General features: G+C 34.6%; 1 protein-coding gene across 3 annotated transcripts in view; it reads left to right on the forward strand.

Moving 5' to 3' along the window:
- Snx13 (sorting nexin 13) overlaps positions 1-26,268 on the forward strand; it is a 122,538-nt gene that overhangs the window by 2,549 nt on the left and 93,721 nt on the right. The window contains exon 1 of one of the 3 annotated variants that reach the window (XM_087206684.1): positions 8,349-8,370. The exons of the other annotated variants lie outside the window; for them this stretch is intronic. Coding sequence (XP_087062810.1) covers positions 8,368-8,370 — 3 coding nt within the window. The 5' untranslated portion in view covers positions 8,349-8,367. Of the gene's footprint in view, positions 1-8,348; positions 8,371-26,268 lie in introns of those variants that run through there. 3 annotated transcript variants of the gene reach the window in all.

Raw genomic sequence — 26,268 nt, forward strand, 5'->3', positions numbered from 1 at the left:
AAGTGGTTTGGGTATCTTTGTGGGCTGAACTAGGGATAGGAAACACTTTTAATAGGCAGTAGGAAGTAGTCCTACATGTACCAAAAAGGAAATAAAAGTATTTGTAGATGAGTGGCTTTTATTGTGTAAAAAGGGTTGATAGATTGCTTGGCTTTCTGAGTCCTTGTAACTTAACTGAGAAATGTCATAGGATACGTTGGTGTTTGCTCTTAACCAAAGCACATAGTCTGGCATATGATGATGTGTTTGGTAAATCTGTATTGGTCGATTGTAATTCTTACTACTTAATTAGAGTACTGAGAAGTTTACTTTATATTTCCAGATTCCATAGACTTCATTCCTGGAGTTAATTTCATTGTCAGAGACTGTGACTGTATATAAGTTTCTGTTGGTCATTAGTAGTAGTTCAAAAAAACATTTAGCCAAAGTTCTATTTTTACCTTAAGTGTGACATTTTGGTGAGAACACTTAGTTTTGCAAGTTTTTAGTGGTGTCTCTAATGTATAATATTTTATGAGATCTTTTGATGAAACTTGGTTTAAAATTTAAGGGGGTATTAATACTTTCAGATGAAAATAGTATCTAGTAGAATGCTAATATCTTCATTTGGAAAGACTGAACTTCCCAAGCTTTTGTGCTTTAAAGTAATTTTGCATTTAAGTGAAATATTTTACACATAAGTCAATGATGATAGTAAGCTGCACTTCAGTGCTTTGTGTGTGTACCTTGTAGACGTTTGTAATTGGTAGAACCAACATTCCTACCTTGGTTGCCATTCTGTTAACTGCTCCTGCTGCGAAGTGAGGCCTTAGATTAAATTGTACTTGGTTTATTGTTTGGTTTTTTGGTACCGGGGATCGAACTCAGGACCTTGTGTTTGCAAGGCAAGCAGCGGAACCACTGAGCTAAATTCCCGGCCATTAAATTGTACTTGGATTATCATCTGTGGTTTTGAGTAAGTTATTTTATAGATGAAATTGAAGCCTGGGGTCTTGTCTAAGGTGAATCATTAATAACATAGTTGAAACTGGAATCTCATCCCCTGACTGTCAGTACAGAAAACTGACCATTTTTCTGAGCTGCCTTGCAGTTAGTATTCGCTTCTCTTGGTAGATTTTAAAACTTAAACCGAGAAATTGTCAGTACTTGAAAAAGACTTTGCTTAACCTTAGCTTTTACCTTTTTCTTTTAAACAAGGATTTTAAGTTGTGAAAAACAGACCTAAAATATTTTAGATAAAAATTTTTGCTGAATATTGTTTATAAAAAATTGGTGGTGTGGTACTTCTTTTTAGATGTGACTTAATTTGTGAGCTGCATTATGAAAGATAGTCCTGTCTTTCTGTTAGTCATGTTCAGCAAGCATTTTCTGTGCTCAGAAAGCAGTGAATTCTACTGTGTAATTGGTTCTTTTATATCAGCATAGGTGATATGATCTGTACCCAGGAGGTGAGAAACAGATTGACAAAGTTAAAATGGCTTGTTTAAAATCATGTAACAGGTGTTAGAGCCACCTCTTATTCAAAATTATGTACTTTTTTGTTTTAATGGCCCAGCGTGTAATGCATCTTTTCTTTTTGTAGCCAACTCTAGTATACCATTTTTAGTATTTTTTTTTAAGGAGGTGAGGATGCTAAGTACATAGAAGATGATAACAGCAATGGTAAATATTTATATGGAAATTTAATTTTGCATTTGTCAAATATATCTTTATCAAAACCTTTTCAGAAATGATAAACCACACCACCTATTTATTAAAGTTAAGCTAAAAGGAAAAATTACTCAATTGAGTAAACCAATATGTACATTGAACTTTGAAACCTATGAAAGATAGTAGGTTAGTGTGAATTGAAAGGACAGGCCCAGTTATATATTTCTCATTGCTAACTTTTTGGTTTCAATTTGTACTATTATAAATACAAGTGAGTTATTTATAAAGCTTGCAAATTGTATGAATGTACTTGTGCGTTTTTTTTTAATGTTTCATACAAAGGTGAAATACACATCTAGCACGTGTGCTCGCATACACACACACACACACACACACACGCACACACGCTTTAATGCCCAAGTGAACATTTTTTCCTTCCGTCTTTGCCTCTGTTAGGAGTTTCTCCTATAACAATTGGCAAATACTTTGTCAAGTACACTCAAGAGTACTTAACTTTCTACCTTTCCACCTAGATCAACTTTTTATGTCAAAATTAGGGGCCCAGGATATTTGTTTGCCTGAGATTTTTCAATTAGTTTGAATTCTCACAACATTAGAATGTAATGAATATTTATTAGTGAGTTTTCATAAACTGATTTTTAAATTTTTCTTAATATTTCAAAAGCTATTAGGAATATGAATTTGAGAATTATTAAGAACTAAAGGTACAGAAGATGTGGGGAAGTATGCTGAATTGATTCTAGTGCCTCAGAATGCTTTGGAAGTTCCTGCATAAACACCAATTAGCTTTTTGTCACTAGTTCTGTGCTTTTAAAAGTAGTTGATAAAAAATTATTGATTGTGTATGTGGGGGCATTAAGTGAATGTTAAAAGTTTATATTTACGTTCACTTATTTCTATTCAGGTTTGTTGATTTTTAGATATTAATAATAATAATCAATTTTGAGGTTAACAGGTACGAAACAGTTGGGGAAAGTCAGAAACTATAGACTTTTAGAAATCTCAGGTATTTAAAAAGGATTTTACAAGGAGAATCAATAGAGTCAGTCTGCTTTGCTGGTATAAGCATAACATTGTTTAGCATCTTTTGAGTAGCCAAGATGAGTATTGCTATTTTCCAAGAATTTAAAAATTTTATGTCAATATTATTTTACATTGATGATCATATTTGTACACATTTATAAGGTATAATGTGATGTTTTAAAATATACAGTGTGGAAGGAATATTTAAGTTCAGCTAACATGTCCGTAACCTCACTTATTTTTTGTGACAAGATGTGTGAAATTTCTTCTTAGTTATTTTAAAATATATAGTATATTATTGATAATAGTCACCTTGTTCAGTTGTCCTCAAGATTTCCTTCTTCTGAAACTTTATAATTTTGACCAATAATTCCCTCTCTCCCTCTTAACAATCATTCTTCTCTGCATCTCTGTGTTCTGCTTTTTAGATTCTACATGTGATATCACGCAGTATTTACCTTTCTTTTCCTGTCTTATTTTGATTTTTTCCCCCCAGTACCGGGGATCGAACTCAGGACCTTGTCTTATTTTACTAAGCATAATGTCCTCTGTGTTCATTTGTGTTGTCGCAGATGTTCTGTAATTGTTCATCTTTTGATGGATACTTAGGTTGATTCATATCTTGGATATTATATGCAGTACTGCAACACATATAGGAAGGCAGATATCATTTGATATATTTAGTTCAAGTCTTTGGACATTTACTCTGGGATTGCTAGATCATGTGGTAGTTCTATTTTTAGTTTTTTGAGCAACTTAACATGTCATTTTCTATTACCACCAACATTGTACACAAGAATTCCCTTTTCTCCCCATGGCAATATTGTTGTCTTTCATCTTCTTGAAAATAGCCACTCTAACAGGTGTCAAGTAACATTTCATTGTGATATTTATTTGCATTTTCCTAATGGTGCGCAGTTTCCCATTTACCTGTTGACCTTAAGTCTTCTTTTGAGAAAAGTGTCTTCATGTCTTTGCTTATTTTTCTCGCAGTTGGGAATTGAACCCAGAGTCTTTGTCATATGCTAGGGAAGCTTTCTGTCACTGAGCTACATGTATACCTACTGCCCTTTGTTTCAAAGTTTGATGACCATTTTGCCATAGATAATGATAACGAATGGTTTCTTTACTAGTACACTCACTGTATGTATACTGTATAAAATTTCTTTCATTTATTTTATTTGAGGAAATAAGGGGTTAAATTTGGGAGAGGGAGTAGGAAATAAGTAGGTTTAAAGATTTAAGGCATTATTTTGTGCATCACAGGGCCCCTGCAAATGTGTCAACTTTCATCTCTTAATGTAAAACTATCAGCATCTACATAGATTTTGCAGAGGGCTGTTTTGTCTTAATTTAATCAGATTGTTAGCTTACATAGTATATGTGTCATTTCTAGTTTACGGAATAGAGAGAATTCTCTTAGAAAGTAAAACGAGAGGAGAAAGGGTATGAGAGGATGTTTGAGATAGATTGCTTTAGGTAGAATCAACTAAAGTTCCTTAACTAAACAGTGATGAAAAAGCAGGGAGCGTAGGCTTGTGGAAGGGATAGAAAATAGGTTCTGTAGGGCCGGGGATTTAACCCGGTGGTTCTGTCGACTGCCTCACAAGTCCAAGGACCCGAGTTCGATCTCCGGTACCAAAAAAAAAAAAAATAGGTTCTGTCATGGGAGTTTCCAGGGCTGGGCACTAACTAGTCATTTGATGGCAAAAGTAAATGCTACTTTATAGCTTCCTGAGCAAAGTTCTCAGATTACGGCTTTTTAAATGGTGTTTTGGTTTTGCAGACCATGAAGTTGCCTTGTCACTTGGCGGTGATGTAGAATTAAGTTTCTGTTTTGGAGTCAGGTTTAATTTTGATAATACATGGTCTTAAATATTTGCAAGGAGAGGAATTTTGAATTAAAGAAAGTGGACAGCTTTTAAATTGTAAGTGGTTGAAATTGACTGAATAGGTTAAAATTGCAGTGATGCTTACTTAAGCCCATCAACATATCACAATAGTGTGGAAAAACACAAATTAACCTATATGATAAGCATTATAAGGAATGAGTCCTGACTTCACCATTTGTTTATATGGGATGTTGGGGAAGTTCTTTGAACTCTCTAAGCATTAGTTAACCTTCTGTATAAACCTGGGATAATAGTACCTTCTTAGATGTTCTCACAGTGTTATAAAGATCAAATAAGGTAATGGGAGGTATGATACTTTGTAAATTGTCAATCATACAGATGTTAGTAGTTAATATTCAGTTTTTTCTTTATATACCTTGTATTAATAATGAATTCCACTCTTGGTCTCCATTTAGCTTTATTGTTCTCTAGTTTTTTGCTGTATGGTTCCCTGGCCATGGGTACAATTCAGGGAAGGCAGGGAATAGACAAAGTGAAAGAAGAATAGACTGAGAGCAGGTATTATACATTAGTAAATGAAGGTAGAAAAAAATTTTTTTGGTGGTTTGGGGGATTGAATCCGGCTTCTTCACACTGAGCTACATCTCCAGCCTTTTTATTTATTTTTTTTAATTTTAAAAATTCTTAAAAATGTTTAAATCAGAGTCTTACTAAATTTCTAGGTTGCCCAGCTTGAGCTTGAGTGATCCTTCTGCCTCAGTTTCTCACAGTGCTGTGATTAGAAGCATGCACCAGTATGCCTGGCTCTTTATTTATTATTTATTATTATTATTATTATTATTATTTTCAAGCAGGGACTTGCTAAGTTGCCTAGCCTGTGCTTGAACTTGGCAATCCTCCTTCCACAACCTTCCAGAGTGCTGGAATTTCTCAAAGAGAAGTTCCCAAAAATGTTTTGAAAAAGATGACTTCTTTTTGAGGGTGAGCAGTCATTTGTGTGTACCTATTTTGAAATCTTTGTGGGAAATCTTTAATTTGTTACTAATCAGCCCTGGTAACTTTTTAAAAGGAAAAGCTGTTGTTTAGGATAATATAAGGTTTTGGTTATAAATTGTACTGGAGATTGATTTTTGTGAATTAATTTGTTCAACAAACACAAATATACCTACTTTGTGTTAGGCACATGCTAACTAGTTCTGGTGTGGATGGAGTTACACTAGAAACTTGCCCTCAGAAATCTTGCTGTCAGGTCTAATTGAGTTCTTTGCCTCTGGCTATCACAGCTGATGCCTTAAAGTGTTTTTTCCCTCCCTTTGGTCAGACTAAAACAAATAATATAATTAAGAGGTTAAAAAATTAAGAGGAAGAAAAGATTGGACAATGTAATTAAAAGGTAAGTATGACTTGGATCAGCTTTACAACTCTAGGTAAAACTACTACTATAGTTCCGGTGACAGCTCTGAAATGAGCTTCTTGGAACTGAAGAGTCCATTCACCTCTACTGTCTGTAATTGCTTCAAGATAATTTATAGTGAGAAGTGTGTTTGTGTGTGTGTTTGTGGGTGTATGTGTGTAGTATACAGAAAAAAAATGAAAATTCTGTGAATCCTATTTATTTAGTGGTGTTAGAGAACAAATGAGGGCCTTAAGCATGCAAGGTAAGTAGTCTCCTACTGAGCTACATCCCCAACTCCTGTGAATCTGTGTTTTGTTTTTTCTGAAAACACTGTGATGTGAGTTTCCCTAGATCGGTTGTATTGTTTAGTTTTCTCATTGCTGGACAAAACACCTGACACATGCAACTTGAAGAAGGAGAGGTTTATTTGGCTCACGGTTTCAAGATTCAGTCCATAGTAGGCTGCCCCAAGGCTGGAACATTATGTCAGAGCAGAGCAGGGAACAGGGCCAGAGAGGCAGGGGCCAGGAACTAGTATCCATAGTCATGCCTCCCCGACTTACCTATCAACACCAGAAATATGCTTTGCTAATCTAAGTGGCTCTCAAGCCAATCAAGTTGACAATCCAATTTTAACTGTCATAATGGTCTGTCAAATTTTACTGAAAGACTGCCAAATTCCCTAACGAAAGTAATAATTGGTCCCCTGCTCCCACCTCCACATATTATATATTTATTTGCTTATTTTATGTTTTTCCTGCTAGATTGCTCTTGAGGTTGAAGTTGTATCCACTTAGAGCTTGACTCTTGGAAGGTCTCATTAACTACATGTTGAATTAATGAATGTAATTCCCTCAAGAAAAATTGAGATAAAAGTGAAAAATTACTAAGATAAAATTGTCTGTGATAAATTTAAACTATCACACAATTACCTATCTGTATATTGACTACTATTTTTTTTCCATTAGACATTTTATATAGTAAGGGCCTGGCGATTGAGTATTCTGTTTGAGATCAGTAGGATAAACAACAACAAAAAAATAGCATGAGCGGTTTTAGTTAGGAATATAGTTTTTTAAATTTTCCTACAGGGAAAAATACGATTGAGGTGTTATTTTGATATAAACAGTTACAAATGGAAGGAGTTAGATTTTTATTTTGTATCTTTTATTACTTCATATTTATTATGATTTCATGTGTACTTAATCCATAACATTTTATTCCTGACCTAGATATACTAAAAGCTTTGTTATAATATTACTGTAATGCTGATTTTCATGGCAGTTTGTTGAATGTTTTGGCTTGTAAGACCTTTATTGCTTCCTTGAGATTTTACAGATACATATGAGAAGACATTTGATCGTGGATTTCAGAGTTGGAAATTACAGGGATACAAATGGTTAGCCCCTTGACCAAAATGCCCCTTAATGTCAGTTTCAATGCTATTAAGTCATTTTGTCCACCTATAGTCCTATTGTATACAAAAGTAATAAGTACCAGAAAAGTTCAATAAAATAATTTTACTCTGTTCAGTTTAAACTGGTATAATCTATGTAATAAACTTTTGAAGTTACTGAGAGGCTCATATATATCAACTATGATAGTTCACCATTGTTGACATATTGCACTATTTTCTCTAATTTCCTGAGAGATTCTTGTGTGTCTGAGAAAACCCTAAGGTGAATCCTGGTTTGCTTTTGACCTTAGCCCTGCATTTTTGAAGAGTCCTTGGATGTTGCTGTGTTTAATCCTGAATTGGTTTTGCTCCTGAAACTCGAACTATTTTTAACCTGCTTGTGGTTTGGCACAGGATAGATAGGCAGTTCTTTGTATTGTTACTTATTTTCAGGCTAGAGCTGTGTGACAACATGGATGTGTGGGAAATATGGAGGCTTGGAAATTGTAAGAAATGGTACTATTTCAGTGGAAGAGTTAAATATGAAATAAAACTTCACATCTTTTGTTATTACATAATTTTTTGACTAATGACCTGACAATGTTAAATATGAAATAAAACTTCACATCTTTTGTTATTACATAATTTTTTGACTAATGACCTGACAATATTAAATATGAAATAAAACTTCACATCTTTGGTTATTACATAATTTTTTGACTAATGACCTGACAATATTATGTGTTATCCACTTTGCAATTTGTTTTTGATTTCCCTTCCTGAGTGTGGTAGCTTTTTTTCTCATAATTTTTCTCAGCTGAGAAACACCTTTGATGCTAAATCAGACTGCAGTGTTAATATAATCAGCTACTTTTATATCTGATCTTTTCCTCCTTCAGTACCTAAGTGTTCAACACTTAACACTGCTGTAGCTGGGTATGGTGGCGCACTCCTGTAATCCTAGCACTTGGGAGATCAAAGATCACTGAGGCGCAAAGATCACTGAGTTCACGTCCAGCCTGAGCTACATGGTGAGTTCAAGGCCAGCTTAAACTATATAGCAAGATCTTGTCTCAAACAAAACAAAACAAAACAAAGCAAAACTTAAAACAAAGATAAAAAAAACAAAAAACAAATCCTGTTGAAGTCCTGGTAGGACAGGCAAATGAAATGGACTACAGGGAGGTTGGAGAACACTTGCAGGGTAGAATTCTACAAAGGTAAAAAAATAATAAACTTTATAAATAATGGGTATTGGTAAATAAAGGCTTTAGAAAAACCAGGAAATGTTGAGAGTATATTTTAAGAACAAAAAACCTCTAGAAGTTAATGTCGCATAACTCAGAATATTCAGTTAAATAATAGGCACTAATGCAAAGTTTATATGACTGTATGAGATTATCTTTGTACTAGGATTTAAAGTATTAATCATCTTTATCACAAGTTGAATATCCCTAATTTTTGAAAAAAGTGTACACTTTTGTTTAAGAGTGATGGGTGGTGTCAGATTACTTGGCTTTGAATCTAAGTCTTGTCACTTCCAAGCATGTTGACCTTGGAAAATTTACTAACCTTTCTGAACCTCAGTTTTCTCTTCTATATGTCTTATAAATTAATGGTACTTTTCCTTTTAGGTTTTTCTGACTATTAAGTAAGACATGTTAAGCACTGTGCAGTATTTCCGACCATAACATTCAGTAAATACTAGGTTTTATTGTTTCCTCTAATATAAATAGCAAGTGGTTTATTTTCTAAACTTAGCATTTAATGTTTGAAATTGTTTTTTGTATATGTTCTTTGTTTCATTGAGGAAGTTTTAAAATTTTGAGCCAAGTAATCCTTTTTGGCCCAGATGATCTAATTGTTTTCTTACTTTCTCAGTGTTTTCTTTTTTTTTTTTTTTTGGTACCGGGGATTGAACTTGGGATCTTGCACTTGCAAGGCAGGCGGTGGCACCACTGAGGGAAATCCCCGCCCCTTTCTCCTGTTTTCTAACTTTATTATTTATATGTTGCGTTTCCAAAGTGAATACTAAGAACTGGGTTTAGATTGAGTGTCAAGCAGAAATCAAGAGGGATGACACTTGTCTAATATGAATTGGTCATAATCAGAAATTTTGAGTAGCCATTCTGTTTCTTGTGTCTACCAAATCTTTTAGGGTAGATGAAAGAGAAAAATTATAGTACACTCCAGTCTTATATTTTAAAAATGCCATTATGTAATGGTGACATGGAAATTACTGAATCTTGGCAATTTGATAAAAGTTTTTATAAAGTAGCTCTAAGTTTATATAAAAGTCTCAGGAAAATCAACTAGAGTTGAGGTTATTTTATGATTTATTAAATTCCATTGTTTTGTCTTACAGGGAACAGGAAGGTAAGGAATATTAAAAATTTTTTTCCCAGTATGCACTTGGCTTGTTGGTTATTAATAATACTGCATGGTAGGTTAAAAAATGGGTTATTGCAAATAAACATTTAAGTAAAGCAAAATTATTGGTGTTTAAGAATGTAAACAATTTCAGTCCCTTTATATTTTACGAGTATAGCAAACTGTTACACTCAAGGAGTAGAAGGTACCATTTACCATAACATTTTAGTTAGCTAAAGATTATGCCATCAAGGATCTTAGTAACTCTGTATTTGTCTCTGTTTTCCTTTTATATTTAGGTTTTTCTTTCTTGTCACTGTTGTTTTGTGCATATATTGATCTCACTACTTGCCCGCTTTTATCTTTGACTTGTGTGTGTATAAAGGCTTGCAGAGTGCTACCTGAGTTTTTTCCCCAGTTATTATCCTTGCTTCCCCTTCTCAAATAAATTACAAAGGCCGTAATCAAGAATATCTTATTTCTTATGTTATACTTCATTTAAAGGACTAAAAATAGCTTTCTTTGTTAATTTACAAGGTGAATAAATAGAATGGTTTATATTTTTTCTTAAACAGTACAGCCCAGTATAGGTACTTTTCTTGCATTCATCTTGCCTGACTTTATGTTAAGACTCATAAAATGAATTAAATGAACACTGATGAGCTTATTATTTTACTGTACGTTAAGAGTGTCTTGCATTTTCAGAGTCAGGATCATTGATCTAATATTGACTGTTAATGTGTAACCTTCAGGATTTTGAAGGAAATTTTTCTGAATATTTGTGAACTCTAGAACTTTCACTGTAAGTTATCTTAATACTTACAAAATTTATGTCACATTCTTGAAGGGTCAGATGACTTCTAGTTTTTCTAATAATTGAGTGTTTTGACTCTTAATAAAATTTTATTTGATTATTCAGATATTGTGAGTAGAATTTTGCTTGTCCTCTTAAAAAAAAAAAAGGAAAGAAACTGCTCGGTGTCACTGTAAAATAATAGTTCATTTTTTAAACCAAGTTCAGTTCATGCTTGGAATCTATGACTCAACTGTTTCTTCTGTAGAAGTTAGTAATATAACTTATGCCATAGAGTTATCAGAATTAGTTATATTTAAATCAGTTAGCAAAGATCCTGGCCAATAATAAGCACTTAGTAAATGACTATTCATCTTGTTTTAGAAGGAGCCCCTTTTTCTAAGAAAGAAATGAAGGGTTAAGAGATTGGTAACAATTCAGTGTTACACTGCACATCAAGGATCTAACTTTTGCTACTGTGGTAGGCTTGTGTTATTTTGAATTCCCCCTGGAATTATAAATTACGGGGAAAAGTAGAAGTTATCATTTGTAAATATTGGGAGTACTAGTCTTGTATTACAGTCCTGTGTGAATGAGGGATAAATAGGGTTCATTTTTGAATGTGGCCTGTTTTTATTTTTGTGTCAGGGAACTGCTGTGATGTGATGTGTTTAGTGGAAGAATACTTGTGCATGGAAATCTTCTGTTGTATAAACTGAATGTATGTTTTTAAATTGTTATACTAAAGACACAAAAGATGAATTTCTATGTAACTGAGCTTAGTTATTAAGTATGAGATAGCAAAGAATGATTTTGATGTTGGAGGATCTGTAACGTAGCCTAGAGTTGGGTAAGCAGTAGATAGGTTGTTAGATTAGAAATGCCAAGTGCATTACTGTGTTATGTTAAAGTAATACATTTTACTCTCATTTAATGTCACAGTCAGAGGGAATCTAAAGAGAACAAGATATGATGGAATCAGAAATTATTGAGACACCTAGATATTTAAGAAGATTTTAATTTCCTTTTTGATGTTTTCTTTCTTGCCTTGAAAATGTAGTGGAATAATGCCCCCTTTTCTCATGAGAATATTTCTGTAGTTAATTATAAAAAACAGTAAATCAAGACCTTATTACTCTAAAATTTAAAATAAATGATTTAAATACAATGAAAAAATTTAAATTGTTGAGTGTTTATAAGACGCAATTTTAATTGTTTCTAAGGATGTATTCAAAATTACTAGCAACATAATTTTCAGCCATATAAAAATCTCATGTTGATAGAAATCCAATTTTTTTCCTTTTTTCTTGTTTTTTCACATATTTTGGCTTTTTTGGTAGAATACTATAACTTAGAGATTATACTATTTTAGCGCAAAAACTCATTTCTGTTGTTTAAGCCTTGAGTAGGTCATACAGAGGTTTCATTTCTTTATGTGCGCATTTACAATTAATTTTTTCTGTGATACATGTACACACTTTAAGAAGGAGTGGGCCCACATGTACATATAACCAATCAGCTGAAGGTTCTTTTGTTCAGTTTGGACAGAAATTATGTGTTGGCAAAGCGTAGCTACCTTGATGTTGGTACTGGGTTTCCGTTTCAGTGGCTTTCAGCCCTTAGTGTTATAGCTCTGAGCTTTTAGTACCAGTACATCCTATCCCTTAAGTGTTACAGCTCTAAGTGTTACAGCTCTTGGAGACTTCTAGACACCCTTATCAGCTCTTCAGCAACCAAGGCTCATCACTCCCTTGGCAGCTGTCCAAGCTCTTCCAGCAGCTTCTACTGCCTCACTGGGGTTCTTATGCTGAATACCTGAGGTTACCACAGGTCTACAGAGTTCCTTAGATCTTAATCTCTGCCTATCTCTGTAGCTCTTGCCTCTTCGTTGTTCTGCCACTATGGAGTGGTTCAGGGCTAATGGCTCCTGGTGCTATGGGCTCTTTTCTCATGCAACTTGGTGATTTCTCTATCTAAGATAAGGATCACAAGTAGGCGGTAGGATCACTGGAATGAGGCAGTACAAAGGTATTAGCATACTGAGAAGGATGCGAGAACACTGCCTCTATAGAGGAGCAAGTCTGTGCATGCTCAGTTTCCACTACTTCAAAAAGTAGTGACAGTGGGATCATCTGGAAGTTACAATTCAGAGTCATCTGGAGTGGCTGTGTGTTGAAGTCATCTTGGACAAGTCTGTGTTTTAAGCCTCCTATGGCCAAGACAGATTATCTCCCACAGAGTCCATGGAGCATCTAGGACAGCTTCAGCTGGCCAACTGTGGAGAACTGGCCACGTGGTTGACAACTTCCATGATAGGCTTAAATGGTGGGGCTGAAATTGTGACTGCCACCTCTTTGGAGGAGTCTCTAAGGGGGTTGGTTATATTGATCCTGGCTCGTGGGATATGGGGATTTTAGGGACATCAGCAGTGAGCCTGGGTCACTTCCTGATGTTTTCTCTGTTGCTGTGGTCCTCTATCACCCAGAGAGGTACAGAGAGATGTTGTGGCTGCTGGCTAGCTGTGGCTTCCATCAGGGCGGCAGGAGCAAGCCTGCTTTAGAATGTGGCTGCTGAGGCAGCCACACAAGTGGTGAGAAGATGCTGGAGCTATTTGTACAGTCACTTTCAGGGATGCAGGGAGGGGCATGATGGCCAGCAGTCACTACCTGCCCTCTGTGGCTGTCAGAAGGGAAGGGGAGAGGTTGGTCCTGTGTTTTTCTCACATATATACAAATTGTAACCACCTGTCTTTACTTAATATATCTTAGATTTACAGAATAATTTTTTTATGAATATTTGGGTAAAACTTGAAAATAAGTAGATTAGTGTCAATACATGAAAACGGTGCTTGGACTGGGGATTTATCTCATTGGTGCTGTGCCTGCCTCAAAAGCTCAAGGTCCTGAGTTTGATCCCCGGGACTGGCAAAAAAGAAAACTGTGCTATATAATTAAAGAGTTCATTGCAGATATGCAAAGATGGCTCATTATTAGGAAATATGTTAATGTAACTCAACATTATTGATTGACCAGTGGAGAAAAAACTAGAGTATAATAGTAAATGCCTGGATGTACTTAATGAAATTTAGCTTTTGTTCCTAGTTAAATATATTTAAAAAAATAAATAGAATACTTTATTTACAAGTTATATGTCAAAACATCTCTAAACGGCATACTTTATAAATTTTGTTTAGCTTTTCAAAAACATATATAGCTTATAATTTACCATTTTTGCCTGTTACATAAATAAAAAAATTATATTCTTGGTTTAAAAGTTTGAACTTTATTGATCAGTTTGATACTTTTTTCATACGCTTGTCTTTCCTGTTTTGAATTGCTGTTTGATATTGCCAAATAGGTTAATCTTTTTCCATCGATTTTGCCTTTTAAAAAGATCTTTTCTTGGGCCGGGGATCTAGCTCAGTGATTCTGCCACCTGCCTTGCTAGAGGAAGGTCGGGAGTTCGATTCCCGGTACCGAGCAAAAAAAAAAAAGATCTTTTCTCTAATTAATGCAGTGATTTATCATTCTTTCAGAATGTCAAGGCTATTTTCTACATATTATTAGTGGGTTTTTTTGAGGGTTTATTTTGTGGTTTTATTTTGAGGGGAAAACTGATAATCTTGAACAAATTTTTATAATAAAAATTTAAAAATTCAGAAACTGAAAAAATATTACCCAGAACTGTATTAGTTCATTTTTCCATTACTATAATGAAGTGCTGGAGACTTGGTGCTTACAAAGAAAAGACTTATTTAAACTCAGTTTTGAAGGCGGAAAGTCCAGACATGGTACTCACTCTGGTGAGGGTCCCCCTGTCTACATCACTCTGTGGGAACTAACTGGGGTTCCTGAGAACTACATTAATCCCTTTGGAGAGCATGCCTGCAATGACCCAGGGCCCTCCAACTAAACCCCACCTTTTAAATGTCCAAAAATGTATTTAATATGCAAACCATAGGAAGCATGCATATATAGTAACCTTGATTTGTTAATATTATATTGCATTTGCTTTATTTCTAAGTTTCTGGGGGTTTTTTTTGGTACTGGGAATAGAACTCAGGACCTTATGCTTGCGAGGCCGGTGCTGGAACCACTGAGCTAAATCCCTGGCCCTGTTTCTGTTATTTTTGTTGCCATAGATCAGTTATTTTAAGACAAATAGTAGACATTTAGTCACTTCGCAAAATAGCCTGATAGATCTCTGTAAAATAAGAATTAAAAAAATATAACCACATCATTATTGTCACACCTAATAAAAGTATCGGTAGTTCGCGATTATTTAATACTTTGTATATTCATGTTTCTCTGGTTTGAACCAGTATCTTATCCAGTAATGTGCCTGGGACAGGAGTCCAGAATAGATCATCTCTGTGGCTTTTTTCTCCTGTACCTTTCCTCCCTTTTTTCTCCCTTTCTTCTTCCTGGTTTTGGGGCACTTGTCCTGTGCATTGTAGGGTGCTTAGCAGCATCCCTGCTTACCACCCTCACCCCAATTTGGTAGCCAGAACTCTCCCATCATTGCCAGATGTCTCCGAGGGGCAAAATTGCCCTGGCTATTAACCAGAGTGTTCAAAGAAACACTTCATTTTTAAAAAAGTACTTATTTTATAATTGTTTTTAAACTTCTTTTATCCTCAGATCTATTTTATTTTGTCCCCATGTTTGTCCCTTAGCCTGTTCTACTTATATATTTTTCTTCTCTGTAGTTTAGTATTAATTTGAAAAACAACTTTATTGAGATATAATTCACATATCACACAGTTTACCCAATTGAAGCATACAGTTAAATGGCTTTTGATGTATTCACAGTTGTGCACTCATCATCACAGATGCTGTAGAATACATCACTCCAAACCCCAAACCCCTCAACTCACCTTTTTGCCTTAATTCTCCCATTCTCTGTTCCCCGTGCCCCAGGCTGCTGTAGATCTGTGGCTTTTCTATTCTGGATATTTTGTATAACTGGAAGTTTACAATATGTGGTCCTTTGTGACTCCTTTCTTTCACTTAGCATGTTTTCAAGGCTCATCCATGTCCATCATCCATGTCATGATGCATATCATGCATCGGAACCTAAGATTTCTTCATATTGCTGAATAATTCCATCATATGGCTGTATCATATTTTGTTTATCCTTTGTAGAGTTGATGGATATTTGGTTTATTTCCACTTTTTGACTATTTTGAAGAATGTGTCTATGAACATTTGTATGAATTTGTGTACACATTTTCATTTTTGAGGGGTATGTACCTAGGAATGGAATTGCTTGGTGATAATGGTAACTCTTTTAACTTTTTGAGGAACTTTGAACTTTTAAAAGTGCCTGCACAATTTTATATCCTCACTAGCAATACAAAATGGTTCTGTTTGCTCTACATCCTCCTGATGACTGTCTTTTTATAACTTTTTTCCTGTACTTATGAGCCCCTTGTATATCTTGTTTGGATATATGTCTATTCAGATCTTGTGTACCTTTTTTTTTCTTTTTTGGTACCGGGAATCGAACTCAGGACCTCAAGCTTGCAGGTTCTGTGCCACTTAGCTACATCTCAGGCCCATCAGATCTTGTGTACCTTTTTAACTTAAAACTCTTCTATTCCTTATTCAGTTGTAAGAGTTCTTTGTATATTCGGAGTTAAATTCTATTATATATGATTTGCATGGGTCAGTTTTTTCATTTTCTTGATGGTAACGTTTGCAGCACAAAATTTGCTGATTCTGATGTAGTTTAGTTTGTCATCTTTATGCTTTTGATATCAAAGTAATTATTTAAATTTCATAATGTATTTATAATGTTAGCTTTAAGTAATGTTGTCAAGTGTCACACATGTAAGTTAAAGTAAATAAAAGGACTAAAATGAAGCCATTATACTTTTCTTCAATTTGAATTGTGAATTTTTCTCATGAGTTTTATTATCATATATAGATGGTGTATATCTTTATAGAAGACTTCAGGGATGAGTTGAGGATGATGAAGGCCTGGGATTACATTGTAGCAGTGCTGGATAATTAACCACTGTGCTCTGTAGCAGAAACTAAAACCACAGCAACTTAAAATTCTGTAGTATTCCAGTTTTCCCTTGCCCTGTCAGTGTTCTTCTTGGTTAGTTACAACACCTAGAGCAGGAAGAATTGTATGATCTCAGGCAACTTGAGGGTGCTTATCCATTATTATCTCTTTCCTGGCACATTCATGCTCTCCGGATGTGAACTTTGGAGGTCTTTACCAGACTACCCTGTTCTTTCAGCAGCATTCCAGGTCCAGAAATCATGATGTTTTTGAGATTTATCTCTTTTATGAACCAGCTGCTTTTTCACAAAGTCACTTGGCAGTGCTGTGTTTATCCTCATCACCTCTGCCTTCTTAGTGTCACATCTTTCACTGAAGTCTAAAAAGTTCTATTTGCCAGTTAAATAAACCTTGACCCCACACAAATAGATATGTTTTCTGTTTTGCAAATCTGTTTTAAAGATTCTCTGTGTTAAACTGTTTCCTGGTTATTATCCTAATTTAACCAACTACTCTATCTTGCTTTTTCAAGCAGAATCTTAATTTCACATTTTCTGTTTTCATTTGGTGGAGTGCCAGTTTTTTGATAGTCTTTTTAATAATTGTTAGGTAAAAATAAATGTTAGGATTAGTGTTTTCACTTAAATATTTTAAATGAATATATGTAAGATGGTTTAAGAATATGATTTTTTTGTAGGAAAATGGTATGTACTATCTAAAAATATTACAGTGTTATTTGTATTATATTTCTATTTTAAAAATTATATGCTTCTTGAAAAGTAAAGCAGTGTAGAAACCAGTTTGAAAGTATTGTTTACTTTTTCCACTTTAAGACAATCTGGGTATCTGCTTCTGTATTTTTCTCTTTGCATAGACACATGTGAGAGAATTCTTATTAAATTTTAAATACTTTTCTTAAAGGTAGTAATATAAATTCATCTTTGATAATTTTTATAAGTGTTTAGTTTTTGTAATAAGTTTTTTTTTTTTTTGGTATCGGGGATCAAACTCGGGACCTTGTGCTAGCGAGGCAGGCTGCGAAACCACTGAGCTAAATCCCCAGTCCTGTAATAAATTTTTATTGTTGCACTCTGTTGTCTTCCTTTCTGCTCTGTAGATAATTCTGTAGTTGCTCAGTGAATTGATTTGATGCAGAATCCAAGGGCAAGTGGAACATAAGTATTGAGATGCTAGTTAATAATCAGAAAAGAATAAGCTGGTGTATATGTATCACTTTGTGGAGAAAGAGAGGAGAATCTTGATTTCTAAAACACTAGATGATTAATCAAGAGATTTGTATTTCATTTTATGTATTCCGTACATACTTAATGGGAGCCTCCTGTATGTACTAGCATTATCCTGGCATGAGGGTTACGACAGTGAACAAATCATATGCAGTTTATGTCTTAAGACTTAGTACAGATGCTATATATGGGAAATAAACAGGCACTTCCAATATAGTGTCATAAATGAAAATATCAGCAAGAGTCCTTGAAATGGTGAACCACGGAGTTCAGTCTGGAAAGGGAATTGATTATAGAAATGGGCTAAATAAGGAGAAAGTGTAAGAATCAAGTGTTTGCCACTCTGAATGACAATGAAAAATATATGCAGTTAACATGAATAGCTGAGAAGACTGTAATCAGAGAATAAAATAGCTAATTTTCACATTTCCCACTCAGAAAACAAGGTGATGATGAGGTCTAGGGCATGGTCTTGTAGTGTCTGAAGTGGAGTCACAGTGAATGTTGGTTGAAATGAAACGCTTATGATATTAAAATTAGAGTGTTGGTTGGATTATCTATGTGTGTGTTGAGATAACTCAAAGTTCCACAGTTCATGGATAATTGTATGCCTTGTGTCAGAGTTTTCAGTGAATGATTAGTAGTGCCTTGTGTATCAGTGATTCTTACGTGACTGCAGGGTGGAATCACCTGGGGAACTTTATAAACTGCTAATGTTTTAATTTAACTTTGCTGGACGTTGGAAATTTTGATGCATGGCTTCCATTCCTAGCCATTCTGATTTAATTTGTATGTGATACAGCGTCGGTAGTGGGATTTTAAAATGCTGTCCCACCTTCAGTAATTCTAATGTGTAGTAATTATAGTACAAGAGCAGAGTTTTTTATTTCTTTGTTTTATAGGAAACTGGGACTTATGGTTGGAATCATGGCCTGTGTGCTGAAGTTGAGGTACATGATAAATGAAAGAATGGCAGCCCGTGTTTGAGAGGGTTGCAGGAGAAGCAGCTTTTACTTGAAGCAAGATAGTGGAGTTGGTGGGGATATGGGAGTGTTTGTTGCTGCAGTGGAAGAGAATGAACCTGGAGGGAAACTTTAGGAAGGCAGGAAGCAAAGGGAAGTTGAATAAAGGAGGAAGAAACAGTACAGAACAGTACAATGGTAGTGGTTAACGTATTGGAGAGGAGCATTAATTCAGCTCTTTGTGGTGACCAAGAATAACAAGGCATACTGACTCTCATATTAATCTGGGGAATACACTCATCAATTTATAGTGGATGATAATAAAAAATTAGGTAAATGATTCTCAGGAGTCAGTTTAGATCTTGATGGATTGTATTTCATGAGAAGTGCTATCCTGGTATCCTGTTTGATAAGAGGTCTGGGTTGAATGTTTAGGATACAAAATGAGGCCCTGGGTTCTGGGCTTTGGTCGTACAGGTTCCCAGGCCTAATGGTAGGAGGCCAGTTGTTCTAACACTGGCCAGCTGAGGCTCCAGGTGTCTAAAGATTTAGTCTGGTATGCATAGGATAGATCTTTTTACCTCTAATGTTCTGCTTGGAGAATATGCTCTGCTGTGTCTAACACTGGCAAAGCTTTTAATATTTCTTTTATACTTTATGCTTTTTTAGGAGCAGTGTAAGTTGTGCAGTCCCAAATTTGTGTGCACCTAATGTATTGATAGATTTTACTTTCTTTAATGTGTAAGAAATATTGTAGACTTAGACTTATGTGAAAAGGGACCTTCTTTATCAATTATTTAGGCAAACCCCCTTTATGCAATAGAATTTTATTCATAAAGGATTGAAGTGAGTTTCACAAGAAACCACTTGGCCTGTACACTATGTATGAGACTGGAAATTTATAGTTTTTATACTGATTTATATTAGGTATAAGAAAAGTAAGTTAACTATAACCTCTTTTGTTAATTTCGCTTGTAACCTCATTCTTTCACACTGTTAAACTTGAAAATATGAGAATATGACATAACTGAGCAGATTGCTTCAAATTTATTTTCTTTTAAAAATGAAACTTTTTAGAATTCTAATGTTTATAGTCTTTAAGAACTATCCTAGTTATGAAAGAGAACTGTGAAATGAAGAGTTCATTCAAAACAAAAAAAATTTTCCAATCAATTTTGACTAGAATAAGGTGAGTAGTAAAATGGTAAATTTGGTAACAGGTTGTTATAGAAATAAGAAAATAGTATGCTCAGTGAAAACAAGACTTTCACATAATTGCAGTATATCATGTAAGTAATAATTAAAACCCATGTGCTTTTACTAAGCAAAGTATGTCTTGATTAAAGCTTTTATACTTTTTAAATTAGATGATTTTGGGTTCAGTGATTTTATTTAACATGTTTGAATTATGACACCCAAAATAACTTCAGGGTTGTGACACTAGGTGGATGCAGCCTTTGATGAGTTATGTGTATTTAGGCTACATCAAAAGTATACTTTTAATACCTGAGTTGTGTTACACACTTTTATATTTATCTTTTGTATTTATAGTTTTAGATGTGCTTAGCAAGATGAAAACTGAGGCGCAATTATGCTAAGTGGTGCTTATTTTACTTTCCTTTTCTGAGTGATTTTCATTGATTTACCTGATGTTTAGGTGGATATGAATATTGGTCATTTTTCTAAAACTCAGTGAGTGTATGTTAAGGAACTTTCTGCCCAGTAAGTTAGTCAGTCATCATGGTCATCTTCAGGTACATTTTCCAGTTTGGTTTTATTGATTCAGACTATTTGTGCGAATGCTGTTAAGGTTTTTCTTTAGGTTACATCATTCTGCTGACAATTTCCAGGCCAAAATGACTTCTGTTGTACCATATGGTGTTGGATTCTGGTAATTCATATCAACATTTTTCTGTTGAAATATATCCAAAGCTGTTTCCTGAGGGAAATTTTGACTTTTGTTAACTTGACTTTGCTGTAGTATATAGTCTTATAAAAATAGGTTGGTGAGTTCTTTAAGTCTTTTTGATTTACCTGATTTTTAGGTGTATAATGTATCAGCTTTCATCACAAGTTATAGATGATCAATATTCAGTGACCTCACATGGAAAGATTTGATGATGGAAAAAATGCCCGAGAGTAACAGCTTCCAACTTTTCTTCTAGTATTTCTAGTTTTTGAAATTACGTTTTCATTGTGGTTATATTTTCTACTTTCTGTCTTTGAATGTATGTAATTTGACTGCTAGATTTTACTCTTACAACACATTTGTTGTACACTTTGCAGAATTGCCTTCATTATATTATCTTTTACTATTAATGTCTATTTTTTACTTAAGGTTATTATGCAAAGAATGTATGGTAAACTTTCTACTACTTTGTGAAATAGTTGCTGAGAACATTAAACAGTATATCATGTTTTGTCTTTCAGATAAATGCCTAGATGATAACAATTCTTAAGAAGTCAGTATTATGGATACAGAGCACCAGTTTGTAAGAGGGACTGTGGTTACATGCTCTTCCCAAATTGTTTTACAGATGAAGAAATAGAGGCCTGGGTTTAGAAATTTTGTTGGTTACAACTGACTTAGTACTTTTTAAAAAACTTTAAAAAATTGAGGTAACATTGATAGAATGAAAAATTAACCATTTTAAAGTAAATGATTCCTTATAATTGAGTACATTTCACAAAATTGTGCAGTCATCACCTCTAGTTTTTTTTTTTAACCTCTCTCTAGTTTTAAAACATTTTCATTACCCCGAAGAAATACTATATTGATTAAGCAGTTTTCTCTCAGTCCCTGACAACCACCAGTCTACATCTGAATCTATAGATTTACTTATTTTGAATATTTCATATAATGTAGTCCTCCTTATCTGTGGGGGATATGTCCCAAGACTCCAGTGGATGCATACATACATAATTGAAGTTTAAAGTATATTAGGTGAATTAACATCAATAACTAATAGTAAAATAGAGCTTTTATACTGTGATATGATCTCTGTCAAAGTGTTACTGTACTGTACTCACCCCTCTCTGTTGATGGTGTGAGGTGATGCAGTGTGCACTAGATGAGGTGAAGGCGAGGTGATTGTTACAGGCATTGTGACATTGCATTAGGTTCCTATTAGGTTCCTAAGTAAGGGTTACTAAATACAAGCACGATGATAGCGATACCAAGGCAGTTCATCTGATACTGTTACCTACAGTGGGTATACAGCACAAAGGAATGCATTCATGTCCTGAGTGGGATAGTGTGAGATTTGATCACACTGCTCACAGTGGTGCACAATTCAAAAATATAGGAACTGTTTATTTCTGGCATTTCCCTCTTAATATTTTGAGTCTGAGATCAACCACAGAAAACTAAAACCACAGAAACCAAAATTACAGATAAGGGGAACTAAATGGAATGATACAATCTGAGGTATTTCTTGTCTGGCTTCTTTCACTTATGTAGCATAATATTTTCAAGGCTCGTCAATGTTATAGCATGTATCAGTATTTAACCTCATTTTATGGCTGAATAATGCTCCATTGTATGTAGATACCAGAGCTTATCTGTTCATTCATTGATGGACACTTGGACTCTTTCTACCTTTTGGCTGCTGTAAATAGTGCTGCTGTGAATATGTATATACATGTATTTGATTGAGTACCTGTTTTTCAGTGCCTTTTGGGTATGTACTTTGGATTGGCTGGGCCATGTAGCAGTTCTGTGTAACTTTTTGCAGAATCACCAAACTGTTATAAACAATGTTTACACCATTTTACACATCCCAGTTAGTTCTTTTTTTCCACTCTACTCCATCATGCTTGCTTGAAAAAGAACATGAGCCCATAGACCAGTGTGGTTTTAAAAATTTGTATTTGACACATCTTTTGTAATTAGATTTTCAACCAATTTTATGTATATTTTTCCCAGTAGATGTTTAGTTTATTGACTTTGATGTTTTGTTTGTTCCTTTTATTCTAAGTTGAAGTTGTAATCCTCCATTCCATTTCCCTTATCATATTTATATTCTTAGAGCCATGGAGATGATTTTGGAGGGATATGTAAGTTCAGTCTATTTTTTATACAAAACAAAAGGAATATTGTACAAAATAATAAAAAAGAAATACCAACACTGAAGTAGTCTTGGTCATTTTCAAGCAGTTATTTAAAGGTTTTAATTGATTTAACTGTGAGTCTGATTTCCTTGTTTTCTACCTTTGCTATAATATTATATTGGGGTTTGGCAGTTGCTTTTGAGTGTTCTCAAATTTGAGACCATATTATTAACCGTACTGTTCTTATTAAAACAATTTTTTGCATTGCACTTGATAAATTGGTACTATAGAAAATTTTAAATAAATGGTTTAAGGTAGGTAAAATAGTCAAATCTATAATATTTTTGAAGTAAGGCTCATTTTGATTACTTTGAACTAAATAGTGACTGTCTGTCATTATTGAAGCCTGTCTATTTTTGCAGTATTTCATTTTTTATTTGAATTTAATCATAAAGTGGGCATTACTAAATGATATATTTGCCAGGGAAGAAAGTATAAGTCCTTAAGAAGAACAGGAAGATTTGATTAGGTCTTCCAGAATAGATGTGAGCATATTTTTCTTTCTTTCTTTTTTTTCTTCATGTTTTAGCATTGGAGATTGAACTCAGGACTTTGTGCTTGCATCAAGGCAGGCGCTGTGCTACTGAGCTAAATCCCCATCCCTTAGGATATTTCTTATTAAGCAAATAATTTGGTTGACTGTGATTTTAGTTTTATCTTTTGACAAGGGCTTGATACCTGTCAAATGGTAGGTAGCTTTTAGTAGAGTTGTGATAACGTCAGTGTTCGAACATTTGATATTATCTAGGAATTACAGTTCCTCACTACTTTTAGTAGGAAAAGGAACCCCGTTAGTAAAGTGAAATGGGGCCAGGGATTTAGCTCAGTGGCACTTTGTCTGCCTGGCAAGCTCAAGGTCCTGAGTTCGATTCCTGGTGCCATAAAGAAAAAAAAGGGAAGTGAAATGGATCAGTCATGGTCACATAGTGTAGTATGATCCAATTAACAAAAAGGTGTACAAAGTAGAAATAAGAGAAAGAACACATGCTTTAGGTTGTTATTTCAGATGTCAGATGGAAATAATTTATTCCTGAAAGTTGTGTAAGAAGTATTATGTCATTTGGTAGGATCTGGAGAGTGTGTTTACATAAAATATTGGAAATAGTAATCTCTTTATGTAATATAGAAAGGAATCTGAATAAGTGTTTCACATGAGAATGTAAACATATTTGTAGTACTGAGGAAAGAATTGGAAAGTTATTCTTTTACTTTAGTCTTAGAAGAGACTTCTGATGAGTTTGTAGAATGTTTAGTTTTATGAACAATAATTAGGTATGGTAGATTTTTTTGTTTTTGGTTTTTTAAAGAGTGCAAGGCAAGAGGGATTGTTTTATTATATGGCTACATGGTGAAATCAGAAAAGGAAGACCCTTACTAACTAGCTAGGCTTCACAAGAAAGCAGTAGTTGCCTTGCTCCGTTTCAGGTAGACTGAAATACAGAGTTATGGATTCAGTATATGTCTGACCACCAGAAGTTTATCCTGTGTGAATAACACAGATCTAGCTACAAGGTTAGCTATCCATTGTTAGGTTTTTGTCAGTCCTTGTGTTGGTGCTAGGCCATTTTGGTTGACTCTTGATTATAGTCACACTACCTTTATCTCTGTTATCATGAGCAATACCAAGACATGGTCTTACTGGTTAATTCAGTCTCCATTTATTCTAGCTTACCAGTGTTATTTGACAGAGCTTTTCTTCTAGGCCATTAAAGCCATTAGTTCCATCCTTATAGCTGTTGCCTACCAAGATGGGAATCATTCAGGTGATTTAAAACAGTGTGATCTGTAAAACTACTTATATCTAGTCTTTCAGAAGAATCCCTCAGAAGGTGGTAGGCAGGCATTTTTGAGGAGTTCAGGAGGAGGGCATTGTATCAGGCAAGCACCTTGTTTGTTCTGGAAGAAAGTTTTATATTTTTATATAGATGTTTTATTTGCTTCAAGTACTCCACTTTTTAACTTTCCAATAGCTTTTGTAATTTTTTTCTTTTGATGCTGAGAATTGAACCCAATATCTTAGTAGCTAGAAAATGTATTGTGGATAACCCAGCCAAAAAACATTTATACTGAATATAAATCCTTCTTGCGGTTATAAAAATTCACAATGGAATACAACTCTGCCATAACGAGAGATAAACCTGACTCATTTGAAGGAAAATAGATGCACCTTGAGACTATAATGTTAAATGAAATAAATCAGACACATAAACTTAAATATTGCATTAAATATTCTCTAATATGAGAAACCCGAATTACAAATAAAGAGCAAAATAAATGCTTGATAATAGGAAGTAAGGAGTTATGTCTTTCTCAAGTGTGAAAGGGATCAAGAGGTGGAGGGAAGGGAGGGGAGAAGACAAGCAAATGAAAAAAGGAATGAAGATGTGTTATGTACATGCACCAACTCCACACAAGGAATGTAATCATTATGTACTGCATACATATACTAATAAAAAATTTACAAGGTCCCTTCAAAGGGTTTGTTTCAAGAGTATTATGTTTGAATTTCTTGTGTACACACACACATCCTTCTACACTATCTTCCCAAGTTAATTTTTAAAACATTTAAGGATAAAGAATCTGCAATCCAATTCTTTCTTTTAGAAGTAAACAAAGATTGAGAGATACTTAGAGCAGACTAGGAATGGAAATCAGATTTCTGATTACTTCTGTGTTAGCTGCAGGGTGCAGTGTGCCTACTTAGTGACTTTAAAAACAAAGTCAGAGAGAAGAAGGATGCGTATATTCCTGACATTTATCTCCTTTTCTCCCCCCTACTTGTTCTTGATTTTAAGGACCAGAAATATATCATGTATAAAGGGGAATCCATGGCAATAAAATGGAGGGAAATAAAACAACTTACACCTCAATTGTCTCCATCTCTCAGCAGCCACAGTGCTCTCATCTTGGCATTTTAGTATGTATCTGTGTCATCTCTAGTTCTCTGAACTGGCATCATTGCTTACTCATTGACCAGAATGTTCCCTCAAGGTGGCTATGCCAGTACCAGAACGCACATATCCTTTTTCAGCCTTACCTATCAACTGCCCACAGTTTTATAACTTTTCAAGTTATTGCGAGCCTGGCTCAGATTACTGATGGTCTCACAAGATGTACATTGTCTGCCAGACAATGAGTTGACTGCTTTGTATCAGGTACACCTGGCCTAGACCAGGTTGGGGGTGGAGGAGGGAAAAGTAGGTAGCTAGCATAGCGTAATTCAAGGCTGTGGGTGGAAGGAAGGGGTAGAGACAGGCACACGGAGCAAGCCCTTGATAGTGTACAGTGGTTTCATACATAGTTGTTCATATTGATCAGGGGCTAAACTGTAAAATAAATTTTAGGTTTGAATGGAAAAGACCGAGTAAACCTTAGCATGGGTCAGGTCATTGTTCTGTATCCCACGATCTGTGCAGTAAAATCATGAACTGTAGACGC

This window comes from Heterocephalus glaber, unplaced genomic scaffold (assembly GCF_053883595.1).
Source record: "Heterocephalus glaber isolate CG9 unplaced genomic scaffold, H.glaber_assembly_v1.0 deba00000676, whole genome shotgun sequence".
Lineage (NCBI taxonomy): Eukaryota > Metazoa > Chordata > Mammalia > Rodentia > Bathyergidae > Heterocephalus > Heterocephalus glaber.